General features: G+C 50.0%; 1 protein-coding gene across 1 annotated transcript in view; it reads left to right on the top strand.

Annotated features, from left to right (window-relative positions):
• Positions 1-7,974: 7,974 nt before the first annotated feature.
• Anp32b (acidic nuclear phosphoprotein 32 family member B) overlaps positions 7,975-12,671 on the top strand; it is a 30,020-nt gene continuing 25,323 nt past the window's right edge. The window contains exon 1 of the mRNA XM_004656951.2: positions 7,975-8,303. Coding sequence (XP_004657008.1) covers positions 8,250-8,303 — 54 coding nt within the window. The 5' untranslated portion in view covers positions 7,975-8,249. The remainder of the gene's footprint in view (positions 8,304-12,671) is intronic.

Below are 12,671 nucleotides of genomic sequence, written 5' to 3' on the forward strand. Positions count from 1 at the left end.
AAGCCTAAGGCTCCAGGTTCAATTTCCCAGTACCCACATAAGCCAGATGCACAAGGTAGTACATGTGACTAGAGTTCCTTTGCAGTGACTAGAAGCCCTGGGGTGCTCATTCTCTCTCTACCTCTTTCTCTCTCTCAAATAAATAAATGAGAAAAAAAGAAAATATTTTTCTTTTGGTTTTTCAAGGTAGGGTCTCACTTCAGTTCAGGCTGACCTGGAATTCACTATGTAGTCTCAGGGTAGCCTTGCACTCATGGCAATCCTCCTTCCTACCTATGACTCCTGAGGGCTGGGATTAAAGGTGTACACGACCAACACCTGGTGAAAAACAATATGTGTGTGTGTGTATATATATACATATATATACATATACACATATATATGTGCATATATATATATACATATATGTGTGTGTGTGTATACACACACACACACACACACATATATATGGGGCAGGGCTTGAGATAGCGTCTCACTCTAGCTCAGGCTGACCTGGAATTCACTAGGTAGTCCAAGGTGGCCTCAAACTCATGGCAATCCTACCTCTGTCTCCTCAGTGCTGGGATCAAAGGCGTGTGCCACCACGCCTGGCTCCTTTTTATTTTTATTTATTTATTATTATTATTATTATTATTTATTTTGGTTTTTTGAGGCAGGGTCTCACTCTAACCCCAGCTGACCTGGAACTCATTATGTAGTCTCAGGGTGGCCTCAAACTCACGGTGATCCTCCTATCTCTGGCTCCAGAGTGTTGGGATTAAAGGCGTACACCAGCATAATTTCATTTTTTAAAATTATTTATTTGAGAGCGACAGACACAGAGAGAAAGACAGATAGAGGGAGAGAGAGAGAATGGGCGCGCCAGGGCTTCCAGCCTCTGCAAACGAACTCCAGATGCGTGCGCCCCTTTGTGCATCTGGCTGACGTGGGACCTGGGGAACCGAGCATCAAACCGGGGTCCTTAGGCTTCACAGGCAAGTGCTTAACTGCTACGCCATCTCTCCAGCCCATAATTTCATTTTTAAAAATGTATTTTTCTTTTCTTTTTTATATATGTGTAGATATATATTGGTTTTTCCTTTTTATATTATTTATTTATTAGAGACAGAGAGAGAGAGAGAGACAGAGAATGGGCATGCTAGGGCCTCTAGCCACTGCAAATGAATTCCAGATGCATGTGCCACTATGTGTATCTGGCTTGCGTGGGACCCGGAGAATCAAATCTCAATCCTTAGGCTTCACAGGCAAGTGCCTTAACTGCTAAGCCATCTCTCCAGCCCCATATTTTCATTTTCTTTTTTAAAAAATATTTTATTTTTATTTATTTATTTGACACAGAAAGAGGGAGAGTGAAAGAGAGAATGGCTGTGCCAGGGCCTCCAGACACTGCAAATGAACTCCAGACATGTGTGCCCCCTTCTGCATCTGGATAATTTGGGTCCTGGGAATTGAACCTGGTCCTTTGGCTTTGCAGGCAAACACCTTAACCACTAAGCCATCTGTGCAGCCCTGTATGTTCATTTTACTTTTATTTATCTTTCCAATTTATTTTTTATTTATTTATTTTTTGTTTTTTCCAGGTAGGGTCTCACTCTAGCCCAGGCTGACCTGGAACTCACGGCAATCCTCCTACCTCTGCCTCCCAAGTGCTGGGATTAAAAGTGTGTACCACCCCACCCTGCTTTTTTCCAAATTTTTATTAACAACTCCCATGATTATAAAAAAACATCCCATGGAAATACCCTCCCTCCCCCGACCTTCCCCTTTGAAACTTCATTCTCCATAATATCCCCTCCTCATCTCAGTCTCCCTTTTATTTTATTTTTCATCAATCTGTTATTTAATTTTTTCTTAATTTTTATTAACATTTTCCATGGTTATAAAAAATATCCCATGGTAATACTCTCCCTTCCCCCCCCCACACTTTCCCCTTTGAAATTCCATTCTCCATCATATCCCCTCCCCATCTCAATCAGTCTCTTTTATTTGGAAGTCATGATCTTTTCCTCCTCTTATGATGGCCTCGCGTAGGTAGTGTCAGGCACTTTGAGGTCATGGATATCTAGGCCATTTTGTGTATGGAGGGAGCACGTTGTAAGGAGTCCTACCCTTCCTTTGGCTCTTACATTCTTTCTGCCACCTCTTCCATATTAGACCCTGAGCCTTGGAAGGTATGATAGAGATATTACAGTACTGAGCACTCCTGTCACTTCTTTCCAACACCATGATACCTTCTGAGTTGTCCCAAGGTCACTGCCATCTGAAAAGAGAGGATTCTCTACCAAAAGTGAGAGTAGCATTAATATAAAGGTATGAACATTAAGAGAAGTGCTTACTGGGCAGTTTGATAAGCATAGTTTATACATTTATCCAGACAGCAGGAGATGTTACACCCCTAGGGCTCATGACTACCCCTGTTGTAGGTTTTCAGTATCAGGGATGTATTCCCTCCCATGGAGCGGGCCTCCAGTCCAATTGGAGGGCAGTTGGTTTCTACCATGACAGATGTGCCACTATTGCACCTATTGGCTCATTTGGCCTGGCTGGCCAAATATAAGGCTTGCAGTGTCCACTATTGAGTATCTTCACTGGTGGTATCTCTTTCTCCCATTGAACTGCATGTAGAATGGCTTCTTCCAGCTTTCTCTCAGCTGGTCTACATAGAGGAGGTTATCAGCTCAGTTCCAGCAGGATTTCTCAGTGGCCTTGCAGCCCAAGTATGTGGAGTCTTCAGCAATAGGGTCTTACCATCTATTCCTGGTGGGAATCTAAGGGCCTTGGCAATGGCCTATGTTTGGGGGGCATCGGGGACCTCCCTGGCCAACAACTCACTGAAAGGTATCCCATCCCTGGCGCTGAAAATTTTCTAGCAACAATCTATGGCTTCTGAGTGTTCCATTGTCCAAAAAAGTAGAATTCCATATGATTTATTTATATCCTCTTAGAGTTTGATTAGCCCTCCCTCCACCTTTCCTTTACTCAATCTCTTCCTGACCTCACTTTGGACCTTTTCACCCCCATTAATCTATTCTTCTACATATATATATATATATATATACACAATACCATCCTATTAAGTACCCCCCTCCCTTCCTTTCTCTTCCCTTTATATTTCTTTTCTAGTTTACTGGCCTTTACTACTGAGTTTTCTTCCTACTCACACGAAGTCCAATCATCTCTAGCTAGGATCCACATATGAGAGAGAACATGTGATGCTTGGTTTTCTGAGCCTGGGTTACCTCACTTAGTATAATCCTTTCCAGATCCATCCATTTTCCTGCAAATTCCGTAACTTCATTTTTCTTTACCGCTGAGTAGAATTCTATTGTATAAATGTACCATATCTTCATTATCCACTCATCAGTAGAGGGACATCTAGGCTGGTTCCATTTCCCAGCTATTATGAATTAAGTAGCAATAAACATGGTTGAGCAAGTATCTCCAAGGTAATGAGATGAGTCCTTAGGATATATGCCTAGGAGTGCTATAGCTGGGTCTTATGGTATATCTATTTTTAGCTGTCTTAGGAGCCTCTACACTGATTTCCACAATGGCTGGACCAGATTTCATTCCCTCAATTTTTTTCTTTTCGAGGTAGGCTCTCACTCTGGTCCAGGCTGACCTGGAATTAACTATGTAGTCTCAGGGTGGCCTTGAACTCACGGTGATACTCATACCTCTGCCTCCCAAGTGTATTTTCATTTTCTTATATGAGCTGGAGAGGACTCTGTGGTTAATGTGTTTGTCTGCAACGCATAATGACCAGAGTTAGATTCCCCAGTAACCATGCAAAGCCAGATGCACAAAGTGGGGTATGTGTCTGGAGTTTATTTACAGAGGCTGGAGACCCTGATACACTCATTTTCTCTCTCTGCTTGCAAATATTATTTGCAAGTGTGTGTGTGCACACAGTCTTCTTGCCACTGAAAATATAAATATGCTTCACTTTGGTGCATCCAGCTTTTTGTGGTCCAGTTTTGCATGAATAGTGGGGAACTGAACCTAGGCCTTCAGGGTTTTTAAGGAAATATCTTTAACTACTGAGACATTTTCCCTGTACTATTTTATTTATTTATTTATTTTTCCAAGGTAGGGTCTCACTGTAGCCCAGGCTGACCTGGAATTCACTATGGAGTCTCAGGTGGCAATCCTCCTACCTCTGCCTCCCAAGCGCTGGGCCACCATGCCCAGCGTTTTTTTGTTGTTGTTTGTTTGTTTTTTAGGTAGGGTCTTGCTCTAGCCCAGGCTGACCTGGAATTCACTATTTAGTCTTCATGCTGGACTTGAAGTCACGGTGATCCTCATACTTCTAGCTCCCCTCCCAAATGCTGGGATTAAAGGTCTGGCTTTTTTTTTTTTTAATATATTTTTTGTTTTATTTATTTTGCAAGCAGAAAGAAATAGAGGAGAGAGAGAGACAGACAGACAGACAATGGGTGTGCCAGGGCTTCAGGCACTGCAAACAAACTCCAGATGCATATGTCACTTTGCACATCTGGCTTTATTTAGGAACTGGGGAATCAAACCTGGTTTGGTAAGCTTTGCAGGCATGCAGCTTAACCCCTAAACCATCTCTCCAGCCCTATTTTATTAGGGCCTCACTCTAGCTCAGGCTGACCTGAGACTCACTCTGTAGCCCAGGCGGGCCTTCAATTTATAGCAGTCCTCCTACCTCAGCTTCCACTGTCCTGAGATTACAGGTGTGAGCCACAGGGCCTGGCCCTGGAGTATTTTAAAGCTTACTAGAATTCACACACTTATGAGCAAGCAGTTTTAAGGCTCAAAGAGGTGCCTGGCATTGCTTGATATGATTTCTTATTGGACAAAGAGCATCCGTGGAAGAAATTCATACCTCATTTAGTCTCTCTGACAAACTAAACTGGTTCCACTTTCCCCATCCCCTTCCAGCACTAGCTCAAATCCATAAACCCAATGGCAACAGAGCACCAGATTAGATACGACTGTATATTCTCTGTCTTCCTTACACACAGATGCACACAGAGTGATGTTAAGCACAGCAATATTCAAAAGCAGGCCGTGTGACAACAGTCCCTTCAGGCTTGTGGACTGAGAGTCCTGTAAATGCTGGCAGGGCAGCAAGACACACCCTGTTCAGCGTGTGTGATTTATGCCTCTGGCAGCGAAGCCCCTGACAAAGAGGCATGTCACTGGAACACACGCTCTTTGTTCACGGAGGTGCATGCCAGCACCGGCTGTGTAAGAAGGCACAGTGCCCTGTCTGTAGTCTCTCCTCCTCTGGCTCTTTTGCTTTCTTTCTATTTGCTGCATGTTGTGGCTGTTTATGAATTACTTTGTAGCTTAATCTTATATAACTCACATTTATTCTATGAACTATGTACTACAGGGAAAGTTCTTCATACCTCAGTTTGTCATAAAGAGAGAACACAGCCTCAAGATTTGTCGCCATCCTCCCTAGGGTCAGTATCAGCCTCTCTTGGGAGTCACTAGGTTACCCCTTCTCTAGCACAAACCTAATTCTTCTCTACTACATACAGGACACCATCAACAGCACCCTCTTCACTTGCAAGAGGACACCTGCATGCTGTCTGCTATCAACGTTCTCTGCAACTGCTAATCTACTGTTCCTAAGCAGGTGTGCCCTGCCCATGACTCAGCCTAAACTGGGGGTACAACAGAAAGATGACAGCCTTTGCAACCAGAACTGTCTTAAGGCTAAATACTAGCTCCACATATTGTTGGCAGGGATTCTTTTATAAAGTGCCTAAAACTCAGTTCCTCACCTGTGCAACACAACTAAAATATCACCCATTTCACAAGATTGTCTGGAGATTAAATGATACAGCTGTAAGGTGCACTGCTAGGCCCTAAAAGCCGATGTTCAGCGATTGTCTTTTAGCTCATGGAACTGTACCCAGATTTTATTGTTGCAGTTTGTAGCTTCATAATTTTTTTTAACAAAATACTTTGTTTATCTATTTATTTGACAGAGAGAAAGAGGGAGAGAAAGAATGGGTGTGTCAGAGCCTCCAGCCACTGCAAACAAACTCCAGATGCATTTGCCGCCTTGTGCATCTGGCTAACGTGGGTTCTGGGGAATAGAACCTGGGTCCTTTGGCTTTGTAGGCAAATGCCTTAACTGCTAAGCCATACATTCAGGCCCATTTTCATAATCTTAATGCCCCTGGTAACAGGTAAGGAGCTCACCCTTTCTTCTGCTTATTTGCTTAAGTGCTTCATTTATTTTTATTTATTTATTTATTTTTGGTGTTTTGAGGTTGGGTCTCACTCTAGCTCAGACTGACCCGGAATTCATTATGTAGTGTGAGGGTGGCCTTGAACTCACAGTGATCCTCCTACCCCTGCCTCCCAAGTGCTGGAATTAAAGGTGTGCGCCACCACCCCAGCCTAAGTACTTCATTTATTTATTTATTTGAGAGAGAAGGTGGGGGGGATGGAAATGCATACACTAAGGCCTCCAGCCTCTGTAAAAGAACTCCAGACACATGTGCTACTTTATGCCTCTGGCTTACCTGGGTCTTGGGGAATCAAACTTGTGTCCATTGGCTTTGCAGGCAAGCGCCTTAACCACTAATCCATCTCTCCAGCCCCTAAGTATGGAGAGAAAGAAAGAATGGGCATGCTAGGGCCTCTAGCCACTGCAAACGAACTCCAGACACATGTGCCCCCATCTGGCTTACCTGGGTTCTTGGGAAACGAACCTGGGTCCTTAGGTTTCGCAGGCAAATGCTGTAACTGCTAATCCATTTCCTCAGTCCCCCCTCCCCACCAAGTACTTCTTAAAAGAAGATAGGATTTATGAAGCTACACACTGAAGTTTTTGCCTTTTTCCATAATAATCTAACATCTTTTCTTTTGAAATAACTAGTTTAAAAGTTGATATGTAATTGATTTAAAAAGTTTGGACTGTTGGCCACTAAGGAAAAGTAGGAAGAAGGCTTAACTTTGTAATACCTTTGGCTAACGCATAGAGGTTTACACTTTTGTCCAATAAACTGTGCTTAACCTTTGACGCCTCCTGTCAATACAAGAAACAAGAAGCCATCTGAATTGACACACTCACTGTATGCTTTTACTCCCCAGTGGCCGGCAAAGCACTCACCCCAACATTGTGCTGTAACTACAGGGACCCTCTGAGCCAGACCATAACAAAGGCTGCCGGCCAGGCTTCCCCCAAGTGGAGGCCTAGGATTTACATACCTCACCGGGGTGCCCCAAGCGCAGAAAGGTCTGCTGCTGGGGAGCAGGAGACTGAGGCTCCACTAAAAATGTTTGCATTTGCTAACTCATATTAAAATGTTTTAAAACAAACACGGAGGGAAAGTTCCTGAACTAGGACGGGTCACTTAGAGCATCGCTTGGGCAAGCGGCCGAAGCTGCCACGGTCCCTGCGGCCCCGCACGGTTCTTAACCGCGCCAGTGCCACGAGGTACCACTCAGGCGGGCAGCGATTACGTCCCCACGGGGGAGGGGGGTCCTCGATGGAACTTGCGGCATCATTTGACTGCGGGGATCAGGCTGTTTGCCCAAGATTGGGAGGGGTGAGTGAGTGAACCCCAAAAACCCCAGGCTCGGACTGTGCGGGGAGGGGGCGGGAAGAAACTGTTCACATCTCGTGGCAACGCGGACGAACTTGGGTCCCAGGAGGAATCCCTGAAGCCGCACTGGATCACTCCTCTCGCGCCAACCAACGTCGGCACGAAAAAGCGGGGATCCAGCTAGGCGGCGGGCGCGGAAGCCCCCAGGAAGGTCTTACATCAGCTGCCCCACGTGCGGCGACCGGAGGGAGGGCGGGAGGAGGAGCGCCGGGTTCCCGGGGCTGCGCCTTAAGCCTCCGCCCCGCCTCCCGCCGCGCGCCTCCCCGCCCGCCCGTCCTTGGTGCAGCCCGGGTGCCGAGCCGAGCGGCGCCGCGCAGGGCCGAGAGGAGCCGAGCATCGCTCGCCGCGCCGCGTCGCCGGTTTAAGCGCAGTGCGGGGCCGCGGCCGGGGGCGGCGGTAGTGAGGCCAACGCCGCGCTCCAGCCCCCTTTTCCCTCCATGGTTTCTCTCCGCTCCCGCGAGTAACTTGGCTCCGGGGGCTCCGCACGCTTCTCGCCGCACGCCGTCTCGGACCGCGCCGCCGCTCGCCGCCGGCACACTCCCCCCCACCCCAGCCCCTTCCGACGGCCCTCGCCGCGCAGGCCGGGACGCCTCTCCCCCCTCCGCCCCCCGCCGCGGAAAGTTAAGTTTGAAGAGGGGGGACGAGGGGAACATGGACATGAAGAAGAGGATCCACCTGGAGCTGAGGAACCGAACCCCGGCAGCTGTAAGCAGAACCCCCCCCCCCATCGGGAGCCCGCGTCCGTTTCTTCCACCCTCCCCCATGACTTGCACGTAATGGTGGCCACCTGCGGGGCCGTGGGTCTCCGGCCGCGACTCGCGGAGACGCTTGCTCGCAGCTCGGACGGGGACGGGCAAGGCGGGCGGGCGGGCGGGCGGAAGGCGCGGAGGGGGAGCGAGCGCGCGGGCATTAACTCTTTGGCGCCCGCGGGCCCCCGCGGCCGCGGGGAGGGCGGCGGGTGGAGAATCAAACTTTGAGCTGCTGCTCTTCCCGCAGGGAGCGCGTGTGCGTGTGGCCGGCGGCGAGGGCGGGCGGGCGAGCGGGCGCGGGGGTTGTGTAACGCTGGGAGCCATGTTTGCAGCCTCCCGGGATGCGCGGCCGGGCGGAGGCCCCGGGGCCTGCCGAGGAACCGCCGCCGTCAGTCCCGTTGGGCCCGCCGCCGGCCAGGCCGGGGCTCAGGGCTCCATGCGTCCGGCTTTGGCGACGGAGAGGGCGGGCGGGCGGGCCGGCCGAACGAACGGGCTCGCGGGGTCGGGGCCTGGCGGGTGGTGTGGGCCTGGCGGCGACGGGCCGGGGGTCGAGGCCGGGGGGTTCGGAGCCCCTCGAGCGCGGGCCCTTGGGCGGGCGCGGCCTGGCGCGGAACGGGGGAGGGGCGGGCCTGGCGGCGGAGGTGGCGCAACCGCCGCCCCTCCCGAGGCCAAGTTTGAAAAAAGGATGCGGTTCCCGCCATTTTTTCAAGCCTTAAAAAAAAAAAAATACAACTTTTCTTCCTCATTTGCCTCGTTCTCCTTCCGCCCTCGGCCCTCGCCATGCCGTCCTTCCCGGTCGGCCAGATACCTTCGCCACGGTAGCTTCACCCAACCCCCGCGTCGCCGCCCGGGGCCCTGACCGAGAGAGCCCGGCCCCTCGGTGTGGGCGGGCGGCGGCTCCGCGCGCCAGCCTGGGCGCGCCACAGCGCCATGTTGGCGGGCGCCGTCTTCCTCCGCCGGGTGAGCCGGTCGTGTCCACCCGCCTTCGCCCTCGCGCCGGCCGCCGGGCCCCGGGGCCGCCCCATCCCCCACCGCGTCCCCGCGCGCCGCCTCGGCTCGGCTCGGCTCCGTTTGCCCCGGCAGAGCGGCGTTCGGCCTCCTCGGCTGGTGGACGGCCCGCCGGCCACCCCTCCTCCTCCTTCTTAAAAGGGCAACGGGGGCGGCCGCCGACACTCGGGGCTCGGGCGGCCTGTGCCCCGCACGTGCTCGGAGCGGCCTCCGCGGCCCGCCGCGCGTCCGACGCCGCCTCCGGGCGTGCGGCGCCTGTGGGGCCCGGGCCGCCGACTCGCTGGTCCGTGTCCCGGGGTGGAGGCCAGGGGACCCCCCCCCCCCACCCTCCCTGCTGATCGATTAAGCGGTCTCCTCCGGCCGAGGGGACCCTACCGAGCCTCCGCCTGCCCGGCTGGCGGGAGGCCGCGCCCGGCGCGCGCAGGTGGCCGTGGTCAACAAGTTGTGAACCTGTGGGGGCCGGCCGGCCGGGGTGTGCCCCTGGGAAGCTGGAACCTTTGTGTTACCGCCACCACCCCTCCTCCCCCCTCGCCCGCCCCGGGCCCCGCGGTCACCGGCGCCGAGGTGTAGGGCGGTCCCCGAGGAAGGAGAGCGGTGGCCTCTCTCCCGCCGCTTGTGGGGGTTTAAATGCACATGTCTCTTCCCGTCCCTCCGTCAGACATTTTGTGCCTACCACGTGCTAGTACACTGAATGGCTAACCGTCCTCCCTGGTGAAGTTGAAAGGATGTGCTCGCTCTCCTGGACTTGCTCCTTCCAGACTTTGAAGTAACTACATTTTAGACAAAGTACTCATTTTCAACTTAAGTCTTGAAAAGGCCTCTTGCCAAAAACAGGACAGAGCCATGTAACTAATTAAAAAGTCAGTTTGTGGGTCATACTAGTCACATGAAAAGTGCCCAAAAGCAACAAGTGGTTAGTGGATACTGCGTTGGACAGGGCTGCCTTCCAGAACCACAGTAGTTTATTAGTATTCCAGAGCCCGAGAAACCAGCGTGAACACGACTTCTAAGCCTCTGACCCTGGGGCCAGGTTAGTGCCCCGCGGTGCACAAATTGGAGGGACCTTCGTGTAGTGGCACGGGGAGGCCATCAACTAGATGGGTAGGGGGCTAAAAGGGAAGTCCTAAAGGACAGATGGCACTTAGGTACTCATTTGGGAAGTCTTAACCTAAGACAGACGGGCTTTGAAGGAATAATACGTTATTTTGGTTTTCTGAGGTAGAGTTTCACTCTGGTCCAGGCTGATCTGGAATTCATTGTGTAGTCTCAGGGTGGCCACGAACTTTCTGTGATTCTCCTACCTCTGCCTCCCTCGTGCTGGGATTAAAGGTGCATGCATCACCATGCCTGGCTTGAATTTTTTTTTTTTTTTTTTTTTTTTTTTTTTTTTTTTGAGGTACGGTTTCACTCTGGTCCAGACTGACCTGGAATTCACTATGTAGTCTGAGGGTCAGGGTGGCCTCAAACTCATATCCATCCTCATCTGCCTCCCAAGTGCTGGGCTTAAAGGAGTGTGCCATCATGCCTGGCTCATTTGTGATTTTTTTAAATTTTACTTATTTTTTACTTATTTGAGGGAGAGAATGGGCTTGCCAGGGCCTTCAGCTACTGCAAATGAACCCTAGAAGCATGCCCCACCTTGTGCATATGGCTTATGTGGATTCTGGGGAATCGAACCTGGGTCCTTTGGCTTGAAGGCTAGCACCTTACTTGCTTCTTAAAATTTTTTTATTATTTATTTGAGAGCAACAGGCAGAGAAAGAGGGAAAGAGGGAGAGAGAATGGGTGTACCAGGGCCTCCAGCCAGTGCAAACGAACTCCAGACGCGTGCGTCCCCTTGTGCAGCGGGCTAATTCCTGAGGAATTGAGCCTCGAACCGGGTTCTTAGGCTTCACAGGCAAGCACTTAACTGCTAAGCCATCTCTCCAGCACTTAAGTTGTTTTTTTTTAAACCAGATGGGTGGGGGGGGCATTTTATTTTGGGACTCGAACATCTCGGTAACGTTTATTTTGGCTTTTCAAAGTAAGGTCTCTCTAGCCCAGGCTGACCTTGATTTCACTGTGTAGTGTCAGGCTGGCTTCAAACTCACCAGCCATCCCCCTACCACAGCCTCCCAAGTGCTGGGATTAAAGGTGAGCATCACAATGCCTGGCGTGGTAATGCTTCTAACATGTTTACTGTATGGTGTTTTTTTTTTTAAGCCAAAGGAAAGTTTGTAAAGATATACTTAATTCAGTTTTTCTATGTTTAAGCCCATCTCTTTGGGTGAGTTGTTTGAGGCATCTTTACTGTAGCACAGGCTAGCCTTGGACTCAGTAGTAATAAAGGTGTGCGCCAAAGTGCCTCATCAGAGTATATCTTCATAGTGGGGGACAGTGCTGTAAAATGACATTGCATAATTAAGTATGGTACTTAACCATTTAAAAATGTTTAGTACAGGGCTGAAGAGATGGCTTAGTGTTTAAGGTGCTTGCTTGCAAAGCCTAGGAACCCAGGTTCCACAGTACACACGTAAAAAGTATGCACATGGTAGTGCATACTTCTGGAGTTTGTTTGCAGTGTCTAGAGGCCTATACTCTCATAAATAAATAATAATGTGTAATACAAAAAGAAAGAGCTTGGTGTGGTGGCACACACCCTTAATCCTAGCACTTGGAAGGCTGAGGTAGGATCACCTTGAGTTTTAGGCCAACAGAGTGAATTCCAGACTAACCTGGATTGAGACCCTGCTTCAGAAGAAGAAAAAGAATGTAGACATGAGTAGGAAGTTTTGTTCTTTGGTGCTGTGGATTGGACCCAGAGCATGTGCTCTGTCAGTGGGCCTGATCCCTAGCCCCTAGGAAACGTTATAGTTTCTACAAATGACCACTTTCTGATAGGGGTTGTAGCTCAGTATTAGAGCACTTATCTTGTATGTATCTACCCCTGAGTCAATCCCCCATGTTGCTCAGAAAAAGAAAAAGATGTGTATTACTTCACTGAGAGTGAGTTGAACAGTGTTACAACATATCATATATGCCACAGAGATTGGGCATTATGGTAAAGCCCTGGCATGCTATAGCAGGATATAAACCATATTTAGTTGTGTGCTAGGACAGGAAAGGAATACCTGTTCTTCTTAGGTGAGGGTCTCATCTTTCCAGTGCATGTACATATAGTGTCATGAGCACCGATGTGGCCCACAGCTCAGGACCGCCACCCTTCATAACAGCTGTGTATGCTTTTCATTCAAGGTTAGAAAACTCAGTAGCATCTTCCTGCAGTGATAAATAACATTCCATGCTCCTGTGAAACACTGTACAGTATGCTGGACTG

This window comes from Jaculus jaculus, chromosome 1 (genome assembly GCF_020740685.1).
Source record: "Jaculus jaculus isolate mJacJac1 chromosome 1, mJacJac1.mat.Y.cur, whole genome shotgun sequence".
NCBI lineage: Eukaryota > Metazoa > Chordata > Mammalia > Rodentia > Dipodidae > Jaculus > Jaculus jaculus.